General features: G+C 37.7%; 1 protein-coding gene across 3 annotated transcripts in view; it reads left to right on the top strand.

Annotated features, from left to right (window-relative positions):
* Nucleotides 1-21309, top strand: part of LOC110447845 (homeobox protein onecut-like) — a 34712-nt gene extending 13403 nt beyond the window's left edge. The window contains exons 2-4 of one of the 3 annotated variants that reach the window (XR_002462644.1): nt 5991-6068; nt 18587-20861; nt 20896-21309. Coding sequence is in view for 2 of the 3 variants with exons in the window: in XM_021493790.1 (XP_021349465.1) it covers nt 5991-6068; nt 18587-18861 (353 nt within the window). In the remaining variant the exon portion in view is untranslated. Of the gene's footprint in view, nt 1-5990; nt 6069-12317; nt 12392-18586 lie in introns of all 3 variants that reach the window. The other 2 variants (XM_021493791.1, XM_021493790.1) reach the window with 2 other exon arrangements.
* Nucleotides 21310-23915: the final 2606 nt, after the last annotated feature.

Here is a 23915-nt window from a genome sequence, read left to right as displayed (position 1 = left end):
TTTGTGGAGCATGTTTGCAATGGAATACAATATTATGGCAAATTCTATTGAATGAAACCCCCAGGGAACCCCAATCTAACCTCATTGTCTGTCATCTTGGAGTATCAAAGGCCAGGGGCAATTACTGCATATACTCGCTCAAACCAATAGAGTGGACCTGGTAGGAAATGAACGCCATTGTCTCACAGCAATTGTCATAAAGGTTTAGGTGCTGATGACATAAAAGCTGGAGATAACGCAGAAAGGTTAACTGAATCCATCTCCATCGTCATACATGTGTAACGTGGACATATATATCGCTAAGTACCTCCCTGTGGTACATATAGGATTGTTGTTATACAAAACCCATGCGTTACATATTGACGGCCATGCAATATTCAAATATTGTATTTAACGTTTTCTATCCATTATCATCATTGACAGACTTGTTATGTTAAATGTTTGATGTTTTCTTCCTCCAATTAGAATTTATCGGCTACATACTCACCGGTAGCCTGGTAGTGTTACTTCATGCTATGATTGATCGACAAGTAATTGGAAGTACATTTTGATAAGAGGATGGAAAGTCCTTGCCGTTTTATTCAAATTTCCTGGTTATACCTGTCTATGAAAGATCAACACTATCATGTTGGTGCAGGAAAACTTATTATTAGAAAAATGTAACATATCTATATTGTAATATAATATTTTGTTTTTAAAAAACTTAAGATATTCTTTTATTCTTCCATACACTTGCTATACACTTGTGTAAACATTGAAAAGTTTAAAGAATAAACTTTTGCATGTTTGCACATTCCTGAAATGGAAACACAGCATTGAAAGTTGAAACAGTGCAACCTGTTATAGCGGGCAGCGCAAGATAGATCAAAGTGAGAATGGGGCTGTCATATCTTCAAAACTGTGTACACGTTTGTTTGGTAAATATTGCAGGCGAGGCGGTCTTTTCATTCCCTTAAAGCCCTTCCATTTGAGGAAAGAGGTGTCCCAGCAGGAAGAAAGTAGGAAAACAGTGATAACAGGGGTCAGTGGTAATAGACTCAAAACATTCAAATTTATGAAACAGCCTTTAGGACACCTGAAAGTTTGACTAAACAGTGTAATCATCTATAGTACTGAACCCCCTAAAATGTATGGGGGAATTCTAATGGGGGGGGGGGGGAATAGGAATTTTATCACGTGCTGTTAACACTCGTGCTGTGCTGTTAACACTCGTGCTGTTAACACTCGGGTGTACTTTGCATTGGTGCTACTTTATAAAATGTAGGTAAACAAATAGGCTGTTATCTAATAAACTTTCATATCTGTGGAAAGCTGCATGTTTCATAACGTGAAATGTTGAGCAAACATGAGTGTTGTTAAAACTTTTGTAGTTGTTTAATATATATGAGCAGAGAAAAGTATTCAATCTTCAGGATTTTATAAACTAACATTCGGTAGGTATTACAGTGATAAATCTACATGCGAGTCCTGGGCCATGTACCCATAGAATTTTGATTTGACCCATGGAATTTCTGAAAATACTGAAATTTAACATGGTGGGACCCATATATCTTTTAACCATACACTGAGAAAAAACCCACACAAACTAATTGTAGATTGATCACTGGTATTATAGATATCAGTGAAGAAAAGTAGGAATCCTAGTAAACATATATATGCACTGTATACACAAAGGGAGAAAAAATCCCATCTTGAGTCCTATTGCATGCATCACAGTGCAATGGACAAAGGAAGAAATTGTTCATTCTGCAGTACCTATATATTTAAACGTAAACATATGTTTAAATACATGGTATAGGAATGGGGGGGAAAGTTTCTTGAAAAACAAAAGAAAACATAATCATCGTTACATTTTCAATAATTTTTGATGGACAATAGTAATAATAAAATGACAGCTAATCTGATAAGATATTAATTAGTTTATATAAGGAAAACATGAATTGCTTTCACCACCTCCCTTTTCGGCGGCAGTATCTCTCTGGGCTTGTCAGTCTGGCGGACATATTAGGTGGGTAACCCCGGTGTCACGAGGGGCCATGCATCACTGCCGACCGGCGAGGCTGTCGCTCTCCCCCATAAAGGATGACCCCTTGGGGCTAACGTCGTTTGGCTCCTGCTTACTCATGCACCAATTCCAGCCCAGCTGATGCTGTCTGCAGAACAACACAGTGTTCAAGATTTCAAAGATGTAGTCTTTCGCCAACAAATGGAATTTCCTTGTAGTTAGTGGGGATGCTTCAACAGACAAATTGTTACTTATTTAGGCCGGCTCCATCTAATTGACAGATAAGCCATTTGGTAATTTTACCAAATATTGAGTTTCCTTGGGCCTTTTGTCGTGAAAACATGGTTCCAAAATGGGAATGATTAGCGTATGAATTGGAACAAATTTTCTCGCTTTTCAATAGGTATTATCTCATTTGTGCTAACAAAACTGAGGTTGATCAGCGAAAATGTGTGGTTCAGATTGCATGACAACATTGACTGGTCTCATCACAAGGCAACACGATACCACCATTGATCTTCGTACGCTTGTATTGCCAAATCTGGAAAGAAAAAAAGAAAAGCATTTGTGATCATGGCGGTCGACAGGGTCAGTTCTGACTCGACCGTAGTCTGGCCTGATTAAACTACACGACCTTCATGTAGATGCTCACTGGCTTCCACACACATTTTTTGTTTTCCTGTTCGTCATAGCGGTTGTCTGTATCTCGTGACAGAATGTAGGAATTTGTCATGGATACCGCATGTGCCGGCATCTGTGGCTGTGTATAATAATTCTCTCTATATGCTCCGAGATATCAGATGACCTAAACCTTGAAGCAAACATGCCATTTAGTCTGTAAGGTATCGGTACTATTTTGGCTGTCAATGTATTCCTGCAGTGGTTCCGCAGACAAAAAAATCTTGTCTCAGATGTAGATGTGTCCATAAACACGGTCGTATACCCAGTAGTAGATGTTGCAACCATGATGTTTATGGTCCAGTACTTGAAGACATCATTGTTTGTTACCATTGGTAATACCCGTATTCATTATGGTAGTCAGTGTCAGTTTCATTTGCATTTTGGCACCAAGGACTTATCATTTTACGAGATGTTCAATGAAAATTGGTACTAGTAAATTTGCATAAGTAAAATGTATTTAGCTTGTCATGGTGTCAAAGCAAGCTGATTCTAATAGTTGGTATATGGGACAACATACAAGTTTATGTACTTCTATTGTTAAGGGTGCCAGGGAAGTTTCTTGACATGCTTGTCGGTGTATTTAATAAAGGTTATCGCTGAAGGATTTCTCAACTACTTCATAATGCATTCCTCTATGCGAGGATTTGAATACAATTAAAGGTATGGCTAGAATTTGTTTTAAATGAAGGTTATAGTCCCCTGTAGATAAGCTTACTGAAGGTTACTACTACCTGACTAGGAAAAAAGGAAGTTTACTGAAATGTATGAAAAATGTTGAAGGTAACAGAAGTGTACCTTTCAATTTATCAGTAGGTAAAATGTAGTTTCCGTTGTGGACATGTGTTGTCTATGTTACCGGTTTCTGTAGTGTTCTGCAGGACTATGATAGTTCATATAAAATGAGTCAATAGAAAGTGCTGTTATCAGCGCACATGTAATCATGTTAATCTTCTAGGTGCTCGCCTAATCAACAGCAAGTTTGGCCATCATAAATGAATAGGAACTTCATTGGCCGTGGTATCTTTATAGATGAAAGTGATTTCTGCGGGGAAGCTCCTCGGCAGTGCGAGTGAGTGGTTCGTCCTGTCCAGCATTAGGCTTCAATAACTGAGGCTGGGAACGAAGCCTTCTGTGTTCCTATTGTTTCTACAGACTACTGTTGACTTTCTTGGCATTCAGTGGCTGATAACAAACAGAACCCTTACTCAAATAATGATCTGTATTGTTGTATTTGCTCTCAAGTCTTGAGGGATTTCAGCTTCTCCATGTAAGACCATTGCTTCAGAGTTTTAGCCCGACCTGCCAGAAATTGTTCACCACTTTGAATGCCACATTTTTTTTTTAATGCACAGTGTGCTTTCTATTATGCATTTTCAAAAGTAATTTTACAATATTTTATAACTTGTATTTCGTACAACAAGCGTCTCTTTGTCATCTGTGTAAAGATATTTTTAGATTTTAATCTTATTTTTTTCATCTCTTTTACATGGATATTTATGTATTTCAAAAATTCTTTTCACTCTGGACAATTTCAATTTCATAATGGGATAAAAGGTGTTTTTGAAATCGGCTTGTCTTTTATGTCCTGCAGTAAGGTTTTCCCTGTGTCGGTTGTACAATGTATACCCCAGCACAGTGGCACAACAAACAAAAGTTATATTCCCACAAAGGCCTTGAGAACTTCTCTTAGATTCCTTACTCTGTGAAACACCCTATTGTGTGATTCATACGTTCATAAATTGAATGCCACTCTAGTTATGGTTTATTCTTCATATAAAACGGTGTAATTTTGCCCACATACAAAGGCAGTTAGAGTGATTGCTGAAGCTGTATTAAGTAAGGAGAGGACTTGGGCACTATAAAAACCCACAACAGGAAGGACGGAAGCTGGAGTGCCGTGTTGACTGCAATGCATGGGAGAGCATGAAAGGCCTCGACGCTTGTTTGAATACATTTTTTTCCCATTTATTTGGGGCTGTCAGTTAAGCTTGCTGTTTCCATGGCGAGAAAGCTGCTTTGGTTGTTACCTGTTTCAGCAAGCAGCTGAAGCATATGAAAGCTGTGTTATAAAATACAGGTAGGCCTGCTCTCTGGCTAGGCTGTCTGTGTAGGTAGGATAGGGGAGGGCCCCACTCAGGCAAGTGATGAAGGCACGGGTTGCCATGCTAACCGCGTCAACCTCCGCAGCTCCATTGTCCTGGGCCTGTGGGGTAGCGACCAGATCCTAGTGACGTGTCCAGACCACCGTGTCACCATTATAATTGGCCTTTATTATTTTCGTTCCTAAATTGATATATAGAGTGTTGTATGGTAATTTATTTTTCTGTACACAAAAAAAGGAAAAACCATGAACTACTGTACAGACACATACCTGGTGTTGAATATTGATCATGATCAGTTCCATTATAAACTGGATTTAATCTCGATTATGAATATGGAGGGGAAAAATGATAGTTTCATTCAGGATTTATTGTACAGCACCAGTATACAAAACCAGTATATAAGCCTACATGATTATGGATGTAAGCTTTTGTGCAATGCCAGGTCCTAATTATACTATACACAAATGTTGAATCTAATTGCAATTGCACTGGTAGCTTGAGGACCAATTATACTGTGTATTGTCCAATAATTTATATCCTACCATACATATATATGTGGTGATATTAAGCTAGTTTCTGAGACAATAACCAGATCTTCACCTTGTTTCTCTATCCCTGTACTTTCCGTTCTGATGAGAATCCCTTTCTTCAGAGTGTGTATGGTCTGGAAGTGATGCCGTGTTTCTTTGATTTTAATTCCTACAAGGTCATAAATTATTTAGTGTTATTGATCTGTTGTACAGGTAAATATTTTTAACATCAAAATATTTAAAAATCAAAAGCATGTTGGTGAAGATTTATTGAATTGGGATTGACTGTAAACCATGTTTTTCACATCTGGTTCTGTAACATGAATGTTTTAATATACAAATGACTTTTAACAGTATTCTCTGAATAGAAGTGAAAAGTTGTATGAGAAAGGAAGATCTATGCTGTAGACATTATCATTATTATTATTGTACCTCCATATTGAAATATTTATTTTATATTTTACATATTTATACATATTTATATCTTCATTAATTTCACTATTTTCTATTATATTTCAGCCAACTAACACGACTAACCCAACTTAATGCAGGGCAATTAATTTACTAGCCAGTAGCTGCATATTATCTAACAATTTAACCATCTGATATAAAACATCTTGTGTCGAATTTCTGTTGAGAGAAATCCTATCATGTTTAATTTTCTTTCTGTAGGCAAATCATTCGGGGAGGTGTCCATTAAGGAGGAATCAGTGTCAGCAGCCAGCTTTGGGCACCCTATAGCCAGCATAGGTAGGCTACATACCACGTCGCATAGCGATCCTTAATGTCATAGCCGTTATAGATGTTTCTGTTGTGTGTCTCGAAAACAAAATTCTGTAAACATCACCATTTTATCTCGGTTTTTCTTTTTCTTTTTCTATCATGAAAATTTAGTTTAAAGATTTTTTTTAAGAACTGAAACCAGATTAATATCTTATTGGCATATTACTAAAATAATATTTAAGTTCATTTATTTATTGACAAAACAGTATTCAAGGAAAACCTAACCTCTTCCTTCACAAGGAGTGGTAAAGGCTAGATGAAATGGTGAAATTTTCAGATCGTCTTTGTAATGTGTCGACTCTGCATGGCAGTACATGTTCGGGTGAACATTGGTTCGATGGTTTTATCCACATTGTCATCCTGCTCGATCAACGTGACGAGACCTGGTACAGCTCCAGGTTACGTTGTGTTTTTCACAGATTTGTACAGAACAAAAGCCGTGACCCAATCTTGCCACACTTTTACACAGGTTCTATAGGGAACATATGAAAGGTTATTTGTATCATTCTGTGTTTCAAAATTGTGAGTTGTGTTTTAAATTTGTCCGGAAAGCAGTTGATATGTTCTTCAAGTTAGGTTGGGGTACGTTGTGATCAAACGATCGGAGGGGCTGATATGGATTGTATGTGTACTAATATTTCAATGGAAGGAGAAAGGAGATACCAGAGGTATATGTTGGTTACCCATGGTGATACAATGTAACGGATGTTACCTAGTTTGATGTTGTAACTGCATGCAATGTATTTGTTCCTCTAAATCGTATACAATGTCATGTTACTGTCCTATGATGTTAAGTGTATTTTGTGTTCAGTGAACTGTTGTTACTTGCAGTGTCTTGTAAAGTGTGCTGTACAATGTGTTAAGTCTGTTGCTATAATGTTTTATCATTTTGTGTGATTGTCTATCAGCATTGAACATAGACATTACAACTCTCTTTAGTTTGTCTTGGTGAGTTCTGCTCCAAGGTATACAAAGTAGTATTGTGAAATACTTGAATTCATACACGTAATATTACATAAATGAGTCTATACCTATTCATATAAACACATAATGCAGCACAAAAATGAGCCTAACATTCAAATGCATTAAACAACATAGAAATGAGCGTATTGATTGATTGTATTCCCAGAATACGATGTAGAAATGAGCCTACCTATTTATTTCAAGTCTTTAGTACATGTGTTCATGTTTGTTTTGCTACTATTTTAATTATCCTGGTGCTATTATAAGTAGATAAATTGTCGGCTCCAGTCAAGCTTAGTTGATTATTAATGACAGATTTTCAATTAAATGTTTCACCTGTTATGTAACCTACTCGCACCAACTGACTGCTCCCGATTGTAGTGTCTAGTGATAAACTGATCATTAAATGGATTTGTAGATCAATGGAATAACTAATTGGTTCAAACCCAGATCATATCACATATATATATACGTTTGAACATATATATAGCTATAGGCCGAAGTGACCCTCACTCCAGATTTACGATTACGATTAAAGTCATCAGAATCTTGTGCCATCATTTTAAGCCTAATGGCGGGCCTGCCATGAATAATTCATTAATGCTTTGGGTGTAATGTAAACTACTTCCTCTGGCTACTACTGACCCTGTCCCATTGAACCCTACAGTCCAATCTGGTCCAATCGGTGCCAAGCTTACATCTTGGCCAGAGGGTGTAACAGCATTAAAGATGTATCACTAGAGTCGAGTCATGTTGTCCGTTTGCCTCTCATTAAGCTTTACTTAGTCATGTACTGTTGATGAGGGTAAAGCTACACTTTGTTACATTTAGCTGGTATGTCATCATTAGTCATCTATTTCATGGCAAATACCTTAAATGAAACGTTAAGTTATTTGTTAAACGATAAAAGTCATCTGCCCATTTCTTCTACAAAGTCTACAAACCTGATCTATCCATAGTTGTTTAGTTTGTATGGCCTATTAGTCATATGTTATTGTTATATATGACACAAACTCTCTGACAGGGCCTACACCTTGGTGGTAACATTGATGACAGACTTCCATTTTCACTGTGTTGGATGATTTGTTGTACAGGGTAGCTATAACAATAGTTGAATCCCCCTCGGTGAAGGTGTTATTGTGTTTTAATTCCATCTTTATGTAGGTCACATCTCCCACAATTACGACCATATGTCTATGCAGGTGACACTGTCTTTTCCATGTCCCATTTGAAAGGCCTGATCTTTAGTAACTCTCTTTGTGTACGGTGTGAAGATACCGCAAGCGAAGAAAAAACATGCAGGTAAAGTGATGGGCATCTGGACAGAAAATCATCTTGCACTTTTTCTTTCAGTCTTTTTTTTTTGGTTCAATTTACCTGTAGGCATTATTATTTAAAGATAGTTGACTCTCTTTTCTCAGGCCTAACAAGCAGTCAGAATTCTTCCTTCTATCTGTGTGCCTATTTATGAAATAGAAAGTGTCCTCAATCAGAGTGCCTCAACAAAAGTTTGTCAGAAATGGAACTCTCTATGTCCATTCTAGATATGACGAGAGTGACAAATAACACACCATTTATTAACCGGTGTATAGGTGCTGGAGTTTTATGGAGTGTAGGCCAGGCTATACCCTAAGCCCGACGACTATACTACTGGGGCGTACAGAGCTGGGTACTTGTGGCTGGTGGAGTAGAGTTGTGCAGCAGTACTTGTGTCGACTGACAGGAATGTTAAGCAGGTGCACAGCACGACTACACATGTGGTTCGTGTGGAGGGGGGACTATCACTTGACACCAAAGCGCACAATGCTGTTCTCCCAAGGGTAGAACTACCCGGCTACTTAGTTCTTTGTAATGGTTGTGTTGTACACCTAGGTATGCAATACCGAGGAGAATTGGGGAGAGGGATGTTTAGACGATGACCCTCTGACACCATGCCTCTTGACAAACAGCTTATTGTGACGGCTGAAAATAGGTTTTATTCTTATCTAAACACAAACCGTCTGTCAAGGAGCATACCTATGGGAATTTCTCACTTGCCACACAATAATATAAATTTATATTGAACATAGGGTTGATAAATTGAAGCAGAATGAATGTATGTATGTATGTGAGAGGGAGGAGGAAGGCACATGTTTCTATCACAGGCATACTGTCACGTAGGATCAGTCTGATTCAACCTCCTTTGTGTGATGGGAGAAGGAGGCAGGCACGTGTTGTGATGTTACACACACACACACGGTGACATATACTGTCACACATCAGTTAATAGTTCTACTCGCCCAACCTTTTGTCCTATACTAATATTCTGTAGGTTCAGTCATGGTTTCCTTTATATGTCTGAGGAAGATAAAGGATCAGACAAACATCACACACGCAGAGTGCATTGTAATTAATGTCCAGGTATCCCTTATACTTTGTAGTGACCAATCTTTAGGCTTATGTTTCCTCTATTATGTCCTTGGCTAATGAAGTCATCCCCGCTCAGATGGTCAGGGTGTGTAGCCTTCATCTTGGGCTTGGTTGAGCGAGATGTCCTTTGGATGGCCCGGTACTGGGTGGTAGCGGCCATGAGGGTGACGTCACTGCACTGGAATCTCAGCATCTGCAGCTATTCACAAAAATCCTCCTCACAGAAAAATGTACACTTGTACCAATGCTAGATTTGTAAAGAACTTGTCATGGAGGGGCTGGACTGTTGACAATTTGTAAACAAAGCTTTACGCCCTCCACTGTGATTAGAATTAAATTGGTTATTGATCCCCCTTCAACTCATTCACACGATTTGTATAAGTACAGGACTTGAAATCCATAAATCTATGAGTCGGTCTTGTCTAAGACAAATACATGTTTAAACCGTATCAATATTTTATTGTTGAATTTTCCACACGAGTGTCCGGACTCAGCTGACAGGTTCTCAGTCGTAGACCACTAAAGTCTGGGCAGTCTCAGTAAGCAAGCTCTAACGATGTTGACTATGCATTGTGGGAATTAAATGCTTTCTGTGAGGTGGTCCAGTGGCTGGATAAAAAGTTTTACTTAATGAATCAACACAATTCAATCTCCCCTACAATTTATATTGATTAAAAAAATATATATATAAAAAGTCAATGGAAATTTACATACCGGTTTGGTTTACAGAGTGTAAGTAGTCATAGTAACCTATTGAGCCCTGGGATTCTTTTGATCCCTCGTAGTTTAAGATGATCATGGAAACATTTCAGAAAGCTTTAAGCTGGCATAGGATCTAACATTATAAAAATCAGGAGCTGTTAGCTTGTGTACTGTCTCTGTTGCTTTCTCCCAGCATCGTGATCTCCCAGCCTCTCAAATGCTGCGTACTTGATGGTTTTAATTTCTATGCTGCATTGCCTCTTCAACATTGGCATAGCACTGCTTCCTTTAAACTTACTTCCGAAATTATTTGAGTTTAAGCTGATTAGTTGCCATGACAACAATTATCAATCATTGGGCTTTTGGTAAGTTACAAATCTCGACAAGCAAGCTGTTGGAACACTGAATACTATAATTATAAAGCACTTCATCCTCGAAGAAATGGTACACAGAATGACAAACGTACGGCAGGCTGGCAGCGCACGTTTCTATTATCATATTATATAGCAGTGGTCGGATTAGAGAAAGGAACACCTACAAAGCCAGTGTTTGTATCGCGTCCAGGTAAAAGCCTAGGCTGGTCCATACAGGTAAAGGATAAGCTGTTAGATGGCTGCAGGAATGAGTCAGGGCTTCAGGTAGACAAGTACTGAGGCTGTCTTTCACCACTCTGTCGTCATCCTTCTCTGGCATGGCTATTAAAGGACGAGCCAAGACGTATTAATCTTGGAGTTTGTCACTCTAATCTCGGGAATGAGATCCATAACCTATTTCTTAAGAGTATGTAATCAAAATTTAAAAAAAAAATAAAAAAATCATTCTTTTCTGTTGAGAAATAAAAAATATATAAGGCATACAGATTCTGGCATTACTTAGCAGTTTAAACACCTGTGATGATTTTAAAAAAAAAAGCCAATTCATGTGTAGGCATAATTATACCAAATAAATAGCATCCCTATTTCTATAATTACCCTACCCTCATTGTCGGGTAAGACAATGTTCACCCTGTAATGATATATTTCTGACATGTTGGTATACATATTCATTACCGGTAGTTCATATCCCGACACAAGCTTGTGTCCTTCAGACAGGTAGGTATTAGGACACACACACACACAGTAACCTTCAGTACAGTCTGCACGTATGTGATTTTTTCCAAATATAGACAAGTAACACTTTCAAAAAAGATATATATGTGTATATATAAATGCCTAGTTGTCCAGAAGCCTCATAAAATTTAATTGTTCATATTAAAAGCTTCCATCATACATGCCGTTTTAATACTTTAATCAATTGGCAATGAAGAAGAAAAAAAAGATTTTTGATAATACAAAATGAAGTTGTGATTACATTGTGTTTTTTTGGTGATTGTAAAAGGTTATTTTTGTAACATAGATGATGAAATCTGATTAGCTCCTGTGGCTGTGCTCAACACTTGTAAGGCTAGTATTGGTTGGTAGCCTGACCCAGCACATACTCTGGGTGTGTGGGCAGAATCTAGGCCCAAGTAGGTTTTCAGGGGAGGTAACACAAGACTCTACTAGCAAGGGGTCTAAAATATGACAGTTAATCATTAGTGATATATGTCAAGCCTTGATTGTGTACATTGTAAGGTTAAAGGGGAGATCTAAAATACCCAAATAAGTCTTCACATGGAAGTCATAGGGTTATAGTGGTAATGTTTTAACCACGCGAGTAAATGTACCTTGTAGGGTTGTTCAGTGGTAACGTAGTTAGAAAGACACTAACTACACTGTATATATGCTGAGGGTTAGTTTTGCGGAGGAGGAGGAGGAGGAGATGGATATCTTGATGGTAGGGAAGGGGTCATTATGGTACATCCAGTAACAGTGTCACAAAAGTGAATAGTTCCTAAAGGGCTTCCTGGGAAAGTATCAATGTATGGCCGAATTATAAGGAAATGTTTTAAATAGTTCAAGCCAGAATAGATATGATACCTGTTCCCATTACAAACAGAACAGTGTACACTATTTGATAGACGGAAAATAATAGATCTCGAGTACAATAGGTGTATATTAGAGAAGGCCTTGAGGGAGGGAGGGGCGCGTGCTGGGTCTAAGCTACAGTTAGGTGAGACAGCTTGAGTCGTCCTTCATCCTTGTCATTACTGTCTCATTATAGAGCCTCTCGTTAGAACCAGTCAGCCACAGGAGCTCATGAGCCAGCCCCCGAGTCAGCCATGGCCGTCAGCCCAGGTATGATTCATGAATCAGTATAATTAAATCCTGTAAACATTTCCGCCTGACTGACCACTGCTCCACGGCTCATTGCCCTCTCTCCAGAGCCGCCATCCTCAGAAACAATAATCACCAGGTTTAATGAATTGTCGCACAATGTGTTTTTCTGCATAAATATGTGTTGGCTCGTGTACAGGACAGGTTTCCTATTCCCTGTCCTCTGTCTCCTTGTGGTAATCCTCTGCCTTGCTGTCTGTCTCTGTTTTTCTGCTCATTGTAAACATTATTTTCTTGTAAATAAAAAAACACACATAAAAAGGAGTCTTCAGTGGTTGTTAACTCATACTGTATAATTAAATAAAGATAAATTGATTTAAAAAAACACCTTGTTGACATTACTAGTGATAAGTTGTGCAGTGCCCTGTGTTCCCAATACATGCTGGCATTCAAAGCAGCTCGCTCTTTATGCATGGATTGGAAATTGAATTCGCGTGCAATTCACTTTTAACAATTAATGTTTATTATGAAAAAATACCAAATATAAAGTCGTTAATTGCCTCGTTAACAAGTGTCATCTATCCATCATGCCAGTGTGTCATCCATCTCGTTTTTTTAATTTGTCACACGTATTGTGTAAGTGTGGTAGAAAAGTGTAGACATCTATGACGGATGGCATCAGTGTTTTTACTGAAAACTTTAACAACTGATATGATGGTGCCCTGATCAACTACTAGGTTTACCTACTTTACAATCCTGTGTGTTTGTCTTAGCTTGGATAACGTGTGAAGGACCGGGACATCTTATCTCTGTGTCATCATACCTACAACAATATTTTACTGCCATCCCAGTATCATTGCAAAGAAAATGTGGAACATCTAAATCTCCCCACGATAAGATAATCAGCCCTCACCAGGGCCCTACCTGTAGGGACCTCAAACTCCGCCCTTATTTTTCTCAAGACTATCAGGTGGGGATTAGTGGAGTTGCTGGGTCCCAAAGAAGTGGGGTTAGGGGAATACATGGGACTAAATCTCGCACGAAATAAACTACCGGATGCTACATGATGTAGCATATATTAAATATGTCTCAGAAGAAATCCTCATTGGGTATAAAGATCAAATGCTGGCTAAAAATGTCCCTGTTTCCTCAAACATTGTGTATGATTTCCACCTATTGTGAAGTTTAATTTGTGTTGTGATTATTTGTATGGCTTTATGTATATCAAGCTTGTACATGTTGTGTTCTGTGTGATATATAAAGTAGTGTATAGATGTGATTTTGTATATTATTGTTTACCTACATGTGCCTATAATTTGTATACAAACTAACAATTGTCTTGCTCGAGCTCTCAAAAGTTGTGTTTTATTTTGACGTGTTAAGGATGGGATATCACACACCATAAAAGAGGTTCATTGCATCTTGCTGCCAGTTATAAATAAAAGGTACAGACATTTTTGGAAAAGCAATACAACATTGTCTACCCTCGAAAGATTGAACTGTTATTAATGTTGGTATATGTATGGTTTGGTCTTGAGAGCTAAATCATATATGTGTTTGTGTGACTGGTTAGTTTATTGTCACTGTAATGTTATCAGAGTGTCGTGACATGCTACTGCGTCCAAGTTTATGACTTTTCGGTGAGATTGCACTTTAAATTGGCCCTGGAGTGGTGCCATCTTCCACAAACACCGTTTTCATATGACCGTGGCTATTATGAGAACATTAAACCCCAAACAAACATACGTGTTGTGTTCTGAAGTTCCCTTAACAGATATTTTAACCTTGGTATATATATACTCAATGTTGCTTACAGTTTTATAGTTGGTGCCAATGAGTATGACTGTGTTATGGAGATGTTGGTTTATGTATTTGTCCTCCAGAGATGTTTGTTTACATATTTGTGCTCCAGAGATGTTTGTTTACATATTTGTGCTCCGGAGATGTTGGTTTATGTATTTGTCCTCCAGAGATTTGGGTTGACATATGCTTGCTCAAGAGATGTTGGTACATGTTATAGCTCCTGAAATGTTGGTTTATCTTTTTGTGATCAGATGTTGGTATTTTGTGTTGGAGTTCCAGAGATGTTGATATATATATATATATGTCTTTAAGGGCTCCATGGGTAAGTGTAATGTTCTTGCTTACTTATCTATTTACACTGTATGTGCAGCGAGGCTCCAAAGGTTAAGTGGATCCTTAAACTTGGTATAGGTACGCCAGATAGTGTCACATTGTTACGTTGATGTATTTTGAGACCTATAGGTAACGTGTTAAGTATAATGTTGGTACATCTATGTGTTAGCATCCATAGGTTAGGCATACAGTGCAACTTGGTGCGACATGAACTCTTTGTTGTGTAGCATCGCCGGGTTCAATTATTCATGGCCGATGGAGGGAGTTAATATTTAATAGGTGTAGTGTATATCTGGCCTCCCTAATCTGGTGATTATACACTTAATGAACGCCGTACAGCGCACCCCCTACACACCCTTTGTTCCCCTATAAATAACCAAAAATAATTGCCCAAATTGGGGTGGGTTTCATGGAGCCTAGTTTTTTCGGAGCTTTGTTGACATTTGCACAGTAGACATATGGTAATGAATTTTTCAGTGGGTGTGATGTGTGAAATTTGAACACCAAAAAATGTGTGCAGACAAAAAATGAATGTTTTGTGAAATTTCCATTTGTATTGATTGCTTTTGTGTTGGAGTCAAGAACATAACTGACACTGTCGTCAGCACGAGAGTCTAGTACATACCTGACACTGTCCTCAGCACAACACAGTATTGAGAGTCTAGTACATACCTGACACTGTCATCAGTACAACACAGTGTTGAGAGTCTAGTACATACCTGACCTTGTCGTCAGTACAACACAGTGGTGGGAGTCTAGTACATACCTGCCAGTGTCGTCGTTACAACGCGGTGTTGGGAGTCTAGTACATCCCTGCCACTGTCGTCAGTACAACACAGTGTTGGGATCTAGTACATACCTGCCACTGTCGTTGTTACAACACAGTGTTGGGAGTCTAGTACATACCTGCTACTGTCGTCGCTACAACACAGTGTTGGGAGTCTAGTACATACCTGCCACTGTTGTCAGTACAACACCGTGTTGGGAGTCAAGTACATACCTGCCACTGTCGTTAGTACAACACAGTGTTGGGAGTCTAGTACATACCTGCCACTGTTGTCAGTACAACACCGTGTTGGGAGTCTAGTACATACCTGACCTTGTCGTCAGTACAACACAGTGTTGGGAGTCTAGTACATACCTGCCAGTGTCGTCGTTACAACACGGTGTTGGGAGTCTAGTACATACCTGACACTGTCGTCAGTACAACACAGTGTTGGGAGTCTAGTACATACCTGACACTGTCGTCGTTACAACACCGTGTTGGGAGTCTAGTACATACCTGACACTGTCGTCAGTACAACACCGTGTTGGGAGTCTAGTACATACCTGCCACTGTTGTCAGTACAACACCGTGTTGGGAGTCTAGTACATACCTGACACTGTCATCAGTACAACACAGTGTTGGGAGTCTAGTACATACCTGACACTGTCGTCAGTACAACACAGTGTTGGGAGTCTAGTACATACCTGACACTGTTGTCAGTACAATACCGTGTTGGGAGTCTAGTACATACCTGACACTGTCGTCAGTACAACACCGTGTTGGGAGTCTAGTACATACCTGACACTGTCGTCGTTACAACACAGTGTTGGGAGTCTAGTACATACCTGACACTGTCGTCGTTACAACACAGTGTTGGGAGTCTAGTACATACCTGACACTGTCGTCGTTACACAACAAGTACATGTGGCTTCATTAACCACACTCATAAACATTTAGGGAAATACATGTCACAGTTATCCAGTATCGTAGGTAACCGAATCTATATGTAAACCTCCGCCAGGTACAATGAATATGGTTTACCTTTTTTTACCAGTATTTATATGTAAACCTCCGCTTGGTACAATGAATATGGTTGTACCTTTGTTTACCAGTATTTATATGTCAACCCCTGCTAGGTACAGTGAACATGCTTTACCTTTGTTTACCAGTATTTATATGTAAACCTCCGCTAGGTACAGTGAACATGCTTTACCTGTTCACAAGTTTATAGATGTAAACACCTGCTAGGTACAGTGATCATGCTTTACCTTTGTTTACCAGTATTTATATGTAAACCTCCGCTAGGTACAGTGAACATGCTTTACATTTGTCTACCAGTTTATAGATGTAAACAACCGCTTATAAGGTACATGAACACGGTTGATCTATGTTTACCAGTATGAGGGTACAGTGAACATGCTTTTCCTTTCTTTACCAGTTTATAGATGTTAACCCCTGCTAGGTACAGTGAAGATGCTGTACCTTTGTTTACCAGTTTATAGATGTAACCCCCTGCTAGGTACAGTGAACATGCTTTACCTTTGTCTACCAGTTTATAGATGTAAACAACTGCTTATAAGGTACATGAACATGGTTGATCTATGTTTACCAGTATGATGGTACAGTGAACATGCTTTACCTTTGTCTACCAGTTTATAGATGTAAACCACTGCTTATAAGGTACATGAACACGGTTGATCTATGTTTACCAGTATGATGGTATAGTGAACATGCTTTACCTTTGTTTACCAACCGATCATGTACAATATTATATGTTTACCGTTCTCGTCTGTATAGATACAGCTAACACTGTTAATCCTAATTTACCTATGCGTGTGCATGTCGCCAATCATGAAATCTTTTGTTTGGTACCAGAATTACACAGAACACAAATCCCTGATGGTTTTTGAGACGATATGGTAAAATGAAGGTTACACTGATGTAGGTTTTAGTGTCTAATGTACGAGGCACACCATATACGGCTTTAATGAAGACCTAGGGGTTCCTGTCGGCTGTACATGTCCCATTTCCTCAGCAGCAGTTAACCGAGTGTGTGTACGGAAGTATTTATTGGAGCTGGGACTTTTTTTATTACTATCATGGAAGCTAGTGTCTTATTTAGTTGATACAATGGCGGTGCCTCCCCTATCTGGACACCCGGTAATTTTGTCAAGTTGCCTATTTATTGCATTCGTAGAGGATGATCCGTCAACTCTTTCCCCCAGCCCTAGCCCGGTTCTTCATCTGTCTTACACTCACCATATAATCAAGTTTGGTCCGACAGTTGGTGTAGGATTTTATTTAGTCCGATCAGTTTGCCCGGGTTCGGCCTGGCGGTACTGGCCAGCTCTGTGTTTATTGGGGGATGTTTTGGCACGGAAACTAAAGGTCAGGTCATGGTCTGCCTGGACCTTGTGCTGGGTGCCAAGTTCACAGTGTGAGAAGTCTAGCAATGAAAAAAATCTCGTTTGGATCTTTTTTTGTGTGTTTGATGTCCTCCTGGTGTAAAAATAATGGTTCTGGTTTATATATATCTGGGTGTGTGGTACCGAGGTTCCTGTTGTATGTAACAGATTATGAATTGATAGTGTGTCTTTGCATGTCAAGTCTAAGTCGGTGGGTATGGGGAGATATGTGTTGTCCTTGTTTGTTCATTCTGTTTATGTCTAGACCATAATGTAAGGTCTCCTCATGCAAAAATGTCAGTGTGTCTGTATTGTCAAAACAAATATGTGTAATAACTCGTATCTTTAGGTAAAAAATTATATTTGCTTTCTTTTGCTCAAACCTGTAACCAATCTGCACTATTACTTTGCCTGTACATATATCAAAACAACTATCAGTTATTATTGAAGTGTTGCAAGTTAGAGATCTCTTATTTATATATTAACCTGAAGCCTAAACATGAAAATTGTGAAGGTTATTGAGATTGGCAAAGCTGTGATATTATGACAATAGTTGAAGTCATTTGCAAATTAATAATCAGAGGGCAAGAGCACTTTGTTTTATGTTACAAAAGAAACAGAAATTTTGTTTAATTTGTCCTGAAATTCACATCAAGATTGAAGTGATGGCAATTTAAACCTTTAGTAGGTCCTTAAGGTCCTGTGTATCTTCTAATTGGAAACCTTAATGCATCCTGAAAATACACACCTGACAGGTAAAACTATATCAATTTTGACGATGAACTTCTATCTGGAAAAAGATATTTGATTATAAAATTGTATGTATTTTTAAGAAGAAAACATAATGCTTTTTCAGGTATGATTTGTTATCCATTTCCTAATATGCTAATGTTCCTTTGTACATTTCAGCCTGTAAAAGAAAGGAACAGGAGCAGCAAGCCCAGGACCAGAGGCACCCCAAAAAACCCAGGCTAGTGTTTACTGATATTCAGAGGAGAACGTTGCACGCAATATTTAAGGAAACCAAGAGACCGTCAAAGGAAATGCAAGCTACTATTGCACAACAACTCGGACTCGAAGTGTCCACTGTCGCCAATTTCTTCATGAACGCTCGCCGGCGGTCCATTGATAAATGGCGAGACGACAACGGTAACAACAATCGAGACAGTGTGCCCAAGAGCTGAGTTGTCGTGACGATGTCCAACAGGTTTCTCAGTGATTGTGGTCGGTCATCTTCGTTGTGCATCCATATTTTGTTCATCTGTCCATAGAACAGTCATCGGTATGGCGTACATCGTACCGAAAAACATTTCATATATATAAACATTATATATTGATGAATTATCATTATGTTACAAAGAAATGTATGTGTGTGCATGCAGATGTGTGTGAGTGAGGGTTGTTGTATGCATGTGGGGAGGTGTGGTGTTCCGATATCTTCTCCCACATACCAAAGCTCTAGCATAACTATGGTGTTCTCATCAAAAACCACATGACTAGAGGCTGGACCATATTTATTTTCTGCCCTTGTTAAGAAATCCCAGATCAATCATTCCATTTACAATGTTGTATTTTTTAACTTATGTGGAAATCTTTTTATTTACAGTACAAATATTTTAACACTTTTTGAATTTTTAATTTTGTTTTTTTCTTTTGTTAGACTTAAAGTCAAATGATTTTTGTAGTTCATCTGAGTTATTAATTTGGCTCATAATTCGTTGATGTTGTGTTGTTTAGTTTGTGATTATGAGGGTTAATATAAAACTTTAATCAAGTTTTAAAAGAAAAATTTGATGGCAAGGTATAGGGCATTTTCAATCAATCAAGAAATACCACTCGTTTCACAGTGTTTTATGTGTGTTTGGACAAGACATGTAACGGTTACACATCAAACACAGCTATTTTGACGGGACATTTTTCTGTGACCTCGTGCCACCATTCCTTTACATAGTGCTCAAGCATTTTTACATCCTGTGCCTAACTGACTGGCACAAATTGGTATTGATTTATCATTAGAGGTTTTTACACCCAAGGTTTTTAAATTGAAATTGGGAAGTCAGTGCTCTTTTCCAAGATTGATAATCTAAAAGTATTTTAATGGCTCTTAAGATGCTGAAATTAAGTGTATTTGAATGAAATAATTATGAAGTTTTGAAAATTGGTTAAATCTAATGGTTGATGATTAAGGTTTTGAAGTGTCTGCTCTCTGCTTATATATATAGATAATATAATTTATAAAGAAGCAGAAGATTATAATCAATCATGACAAATGTAATTTGATATGTTGTTACTACTGTTGATTGTCTCCCCAAGGTGGACAAACCTGACCGCAGCCAGCATAACTCTAGTCAGATCAGATACAACAGTTAGCCTCAGAATACTGAGTCCATAACTTGCCATCAACTCCCTCCTTTTATGAAGTTTAGTTTTTAGCGAATTCCACTGATCTGTCTCATGTGTTTGTTCCTTACTACGTATGTATTAGGAGTTCATTGGCAGGTGCTTATTTATTTTATTTATGGCTTATTGTTGATGTTGTGTTTCCTTGTGCTTTTATTTATCCCTGTGAATTTTTTTACATCCATGACATATCAAATCTACAACTGTACAGCATGCTGTATGTGTTCAAAACATCCCAAAGACCAAGATCTAGTCAGTCCTGACCATGGTCTTTCTATATCTTGACAACATTCACTTGGAACAAATTAATTAATCCCTAACTGATCAATGGTCATTGATTCGAGCAATCATTGTATCAAATTTGTGCAATATTTACTGATTTTTGTTAGTCCTTAAACTATTTAAGGTGACACGTTAATTATTTGTTGATTTTTGTTTTATTGTAATAATTGTTGATTAATTTATTTAGTGCCCAGATACCGCGTCATGTGGAAAAGTCTTGTGTTCGTATGCAGGTTGTAAATGTTTGGTTGATCCTTCTAATTGATATGTGTATCTACCATTACTGTAATGGTCTCTATTGGGCAGCACCTGCTTATGTTGAGATCTCACTGATCATAGGATGTGAACGTGTCCAACTGGTGTGTCCGTTAACTTACAAGTTACACAGAGGAAAGCTGAGCTTTATTCACGACAGTCGGCACAAGAGCTGAAAACTCAGCTTAATCCAACCAGCACACGAGTTGAAAGGTCATCATGATCACATCAGTACATGAGTTAAAAGGTCATCGTGATCACATCAGTACATGAGTTAAAAGGTCATCATGATCACATCAGTACATGAGTTAAAAGGTCCAGTAGATAACTGATGAGCTCATGAGTTTAATGGTAACACTATTCTTAATCACTCATGAGTTTAAGTCATCGTTGCCCGGCCAGATTAGGCATAGATGAATTTGTTAATCTAGAATCTAGTCAAGGGATTTTCGGAGATAAATATATAGCATAATATTGTGCTAATATTTAGGACAGTGTCCTAGAGAGCGATATGCTTATTTCCGTTATTCCGGTCAAGTTGCTAAATTTTCCTGATTGCAAAGGTTCTACTGTGTACCGGTACACAAATCAAATAACAAAACACCAATAGTGTTATAGTGGTAATCACTAAAATGATTGATAGTGTTATCGTGGTAATCACTAAAATGATTGATAGAGTTATAGTGGTAATCACTATAACACTATCAACGTTTTAGTGATTACCACTAAAACACTATCAATGTTTTAGAGATTACCACTATAACACTAACAATGTTTTAGTGATTACCACTATAGCACTATCAATGTTTTAGGGATTACCACTATAACACCATCAATGTTTTAGTGATTACAACTATAACACTATCAATCTTTTAGTGATTACCACTAAAACACTATCAATGTTTTAGTGATTACAACTATAACACTATCAATCATTTTAGTGATTACAACTATAAAACTATCAATCATTTTAGCGATTACCACTATAACACTAATACATTGATAGTGCTATAGTGGTAATCACTATAACACTATCAATGCTTTAGTGATTACCACTATAACACTAATACATTGATAGTGTTATAGTGGTAATCACTAAAACATTGATGGTGTTATAGTGGTAATCACTAATACATAGTTATATAAAGATAAAGACATTGATTGAATTGTATAGTAACATGAGTTGTCAAGAGCGTGATAGTTGAATATGTGTCTGTCAAGTGTGCGTGATGCCATGACTGATTTGTATTAGAGCAAGTGACTAATAGTATGTTCCTCCTTTCATTCCTGTACCCCAATTTTAACTTGTCAATCTTATACTACACTTGGTTAGCGAGGCCAATGTTCTGATCAGTTCTACACTAAAGATCTGTTACTTTAAATTCCATGACTTTTTTTAAATTACTTTTTCACTCTTCAAATTGCACCTGTTTTACATAGAGTTGAAGTTATGAGTTTTGCTTCCTTGAACAACTTATCCTAGGAATCTTTAATTGTGTTACAAGATCAAATAGCAATCAATTCAGAACAAACGAAAAAACCAGAACATTCCAGTAGATGTATATCATCTCAAAATGATGAAAATGACCACTACATGAATTCAGAAAATTTCAACATTTCCTTCATTTCAAAAACATTCTTTTAACATCCCGTGAATATTCTGTTGTAGTGTTAAGTTATGATAAAGGCGAGCGTTTCTGTAATATTCCAGATGTTGCTAAGAAAACTTGGCAACTGTTGTTGTTCCAGTATTTATAATTAATTTATTTCTGTGTTGTGTTTTGAGAAAACCATAACTGTTTGTGTTTTTGTAAGTGTTTATAGACACTACAATATATTTACATAATATATATGCTTTTGATATACTGAACAAAGGCATGCAATAAGTCACTACACAACATTCTGTCATCATGGTCTGATAAATGCCTTTTATATAAAAAAAAAAATCATGATGTCATTATAATTATCATATTTATGTATATGTACATAGACATTTATAGCATCATTCCCATGTTTTATAATGTAAATATTGTGTATGAGAATCTGTCCTTTGACCTTTAGAGGTCAGAGGTAATGTATGTCCTTTGACCTTGGAGAGGTCAGAGGTTGAAAATACCTCGTCATTCAACAATGCTGGATTGAGAAATTGTTTCTTGCTTTTTTTCATCTCAATCATCTTCTGTCATTTTTTAATGGGGATGAAATATGGAGATGATACAGAAGACTGGTATGTCCTTTATGTACAGTACAGAAGAAAGTGCTACAGATGTATTCATATCACTGGTTGCGTTTAATGGCAAACTATCACTATTTTTTGTGTGGAAATTTTAAATGTATGGATTTTACATTGTTTTAATGAAACAAACTTCACGCAGGAAATAGAAATCTCAGTTCATTATCCTCAACTGTAATTTCATTCATCAAGGAGTTTTTTTCTCCCGTGTTTTATATGTAAACTTTTTAGATGAGATCTGATTTTCTTCTTTCAATTTTAAAATTTTATTTGGATAATGACACTACAGTAGATCTTTCTCACTTTTCCTTGTCTTGAAAAAACAACAAATCAAATAGGGAAGACTTCTAAGATATATTGAGTCTTGGAATTTGTTACATCCATCGATAAGTCAGCTGATGGTTGTTTGTTCCAACTCCTCAGTAGTTACACTGTACATACTTGTCTGAGTATTGGTGAACACAGGTAAAATGTCCAGGTCATATTTGTTGAATTTCAAGTATGGCCACAAAACCTCCTCCTGTACAGATGTTTTTATTTATTATATTATTATTTTTTTCTCCCTTTTATTTATTATCATATATGAATATAGGAGAATTATGATTGTAAATGTTAATACCGTGTACCCTGTACTCCAGTAAATAGGAACTACAGCTGGACGGGCTCCGTCGTCGCGACAATGTTGTATGTTTTAAGGCAGCACAATTTTATTTGGGTATTGTAGATGGGAAGCGTGCCAGCTGCTGAGCTAAAGACATGAATAATACCCGCCTTTCGCATGACGATGGCACTGGGATTGTTCAGGTTATGCTAGCTATGTATACACAACCAAACCAAACACAGATAGAACTGACTCCCAGGCCTTGTGCATTCTGTAGAGAACAGAGGGACTGGGAGCCTGGATAGCAACCACACTCTCACTAGCCCCCAAGTCTGTACTGCAGTTGTGTCAACATCACATACATGCTTGAACGACTCGACCCTCTGGGTCACAGAAATGCTTGATGAGAAAAATCAATACTTGCGAAATTGTGGGATAGAGGTATGTATACCACAGTACATTGCTCT

Source organism: Mizuhopecten yessoensis, unplaced genomic scaffold, assembly GCF_002113885.1.
Source record: "Mizuhopecten yessoensis strain PY_sf001 unplaced genomic scaffold, ASM211388v2 scaffold3627, whole genome shotgun sequence".
Classification (NCBI taxonomy): Eukaryota; Metazoa; Mollusca; class Bivalvia; order Pectinida; family Pectinidae; genus Mizuhopecten; species Mizuhopecten yessoensis.
The sequence above is the reverse complement of the archived record's forward strand: the minus strand, read 5'-3'. Positions and strand labels throughout refer to the sequence as shown.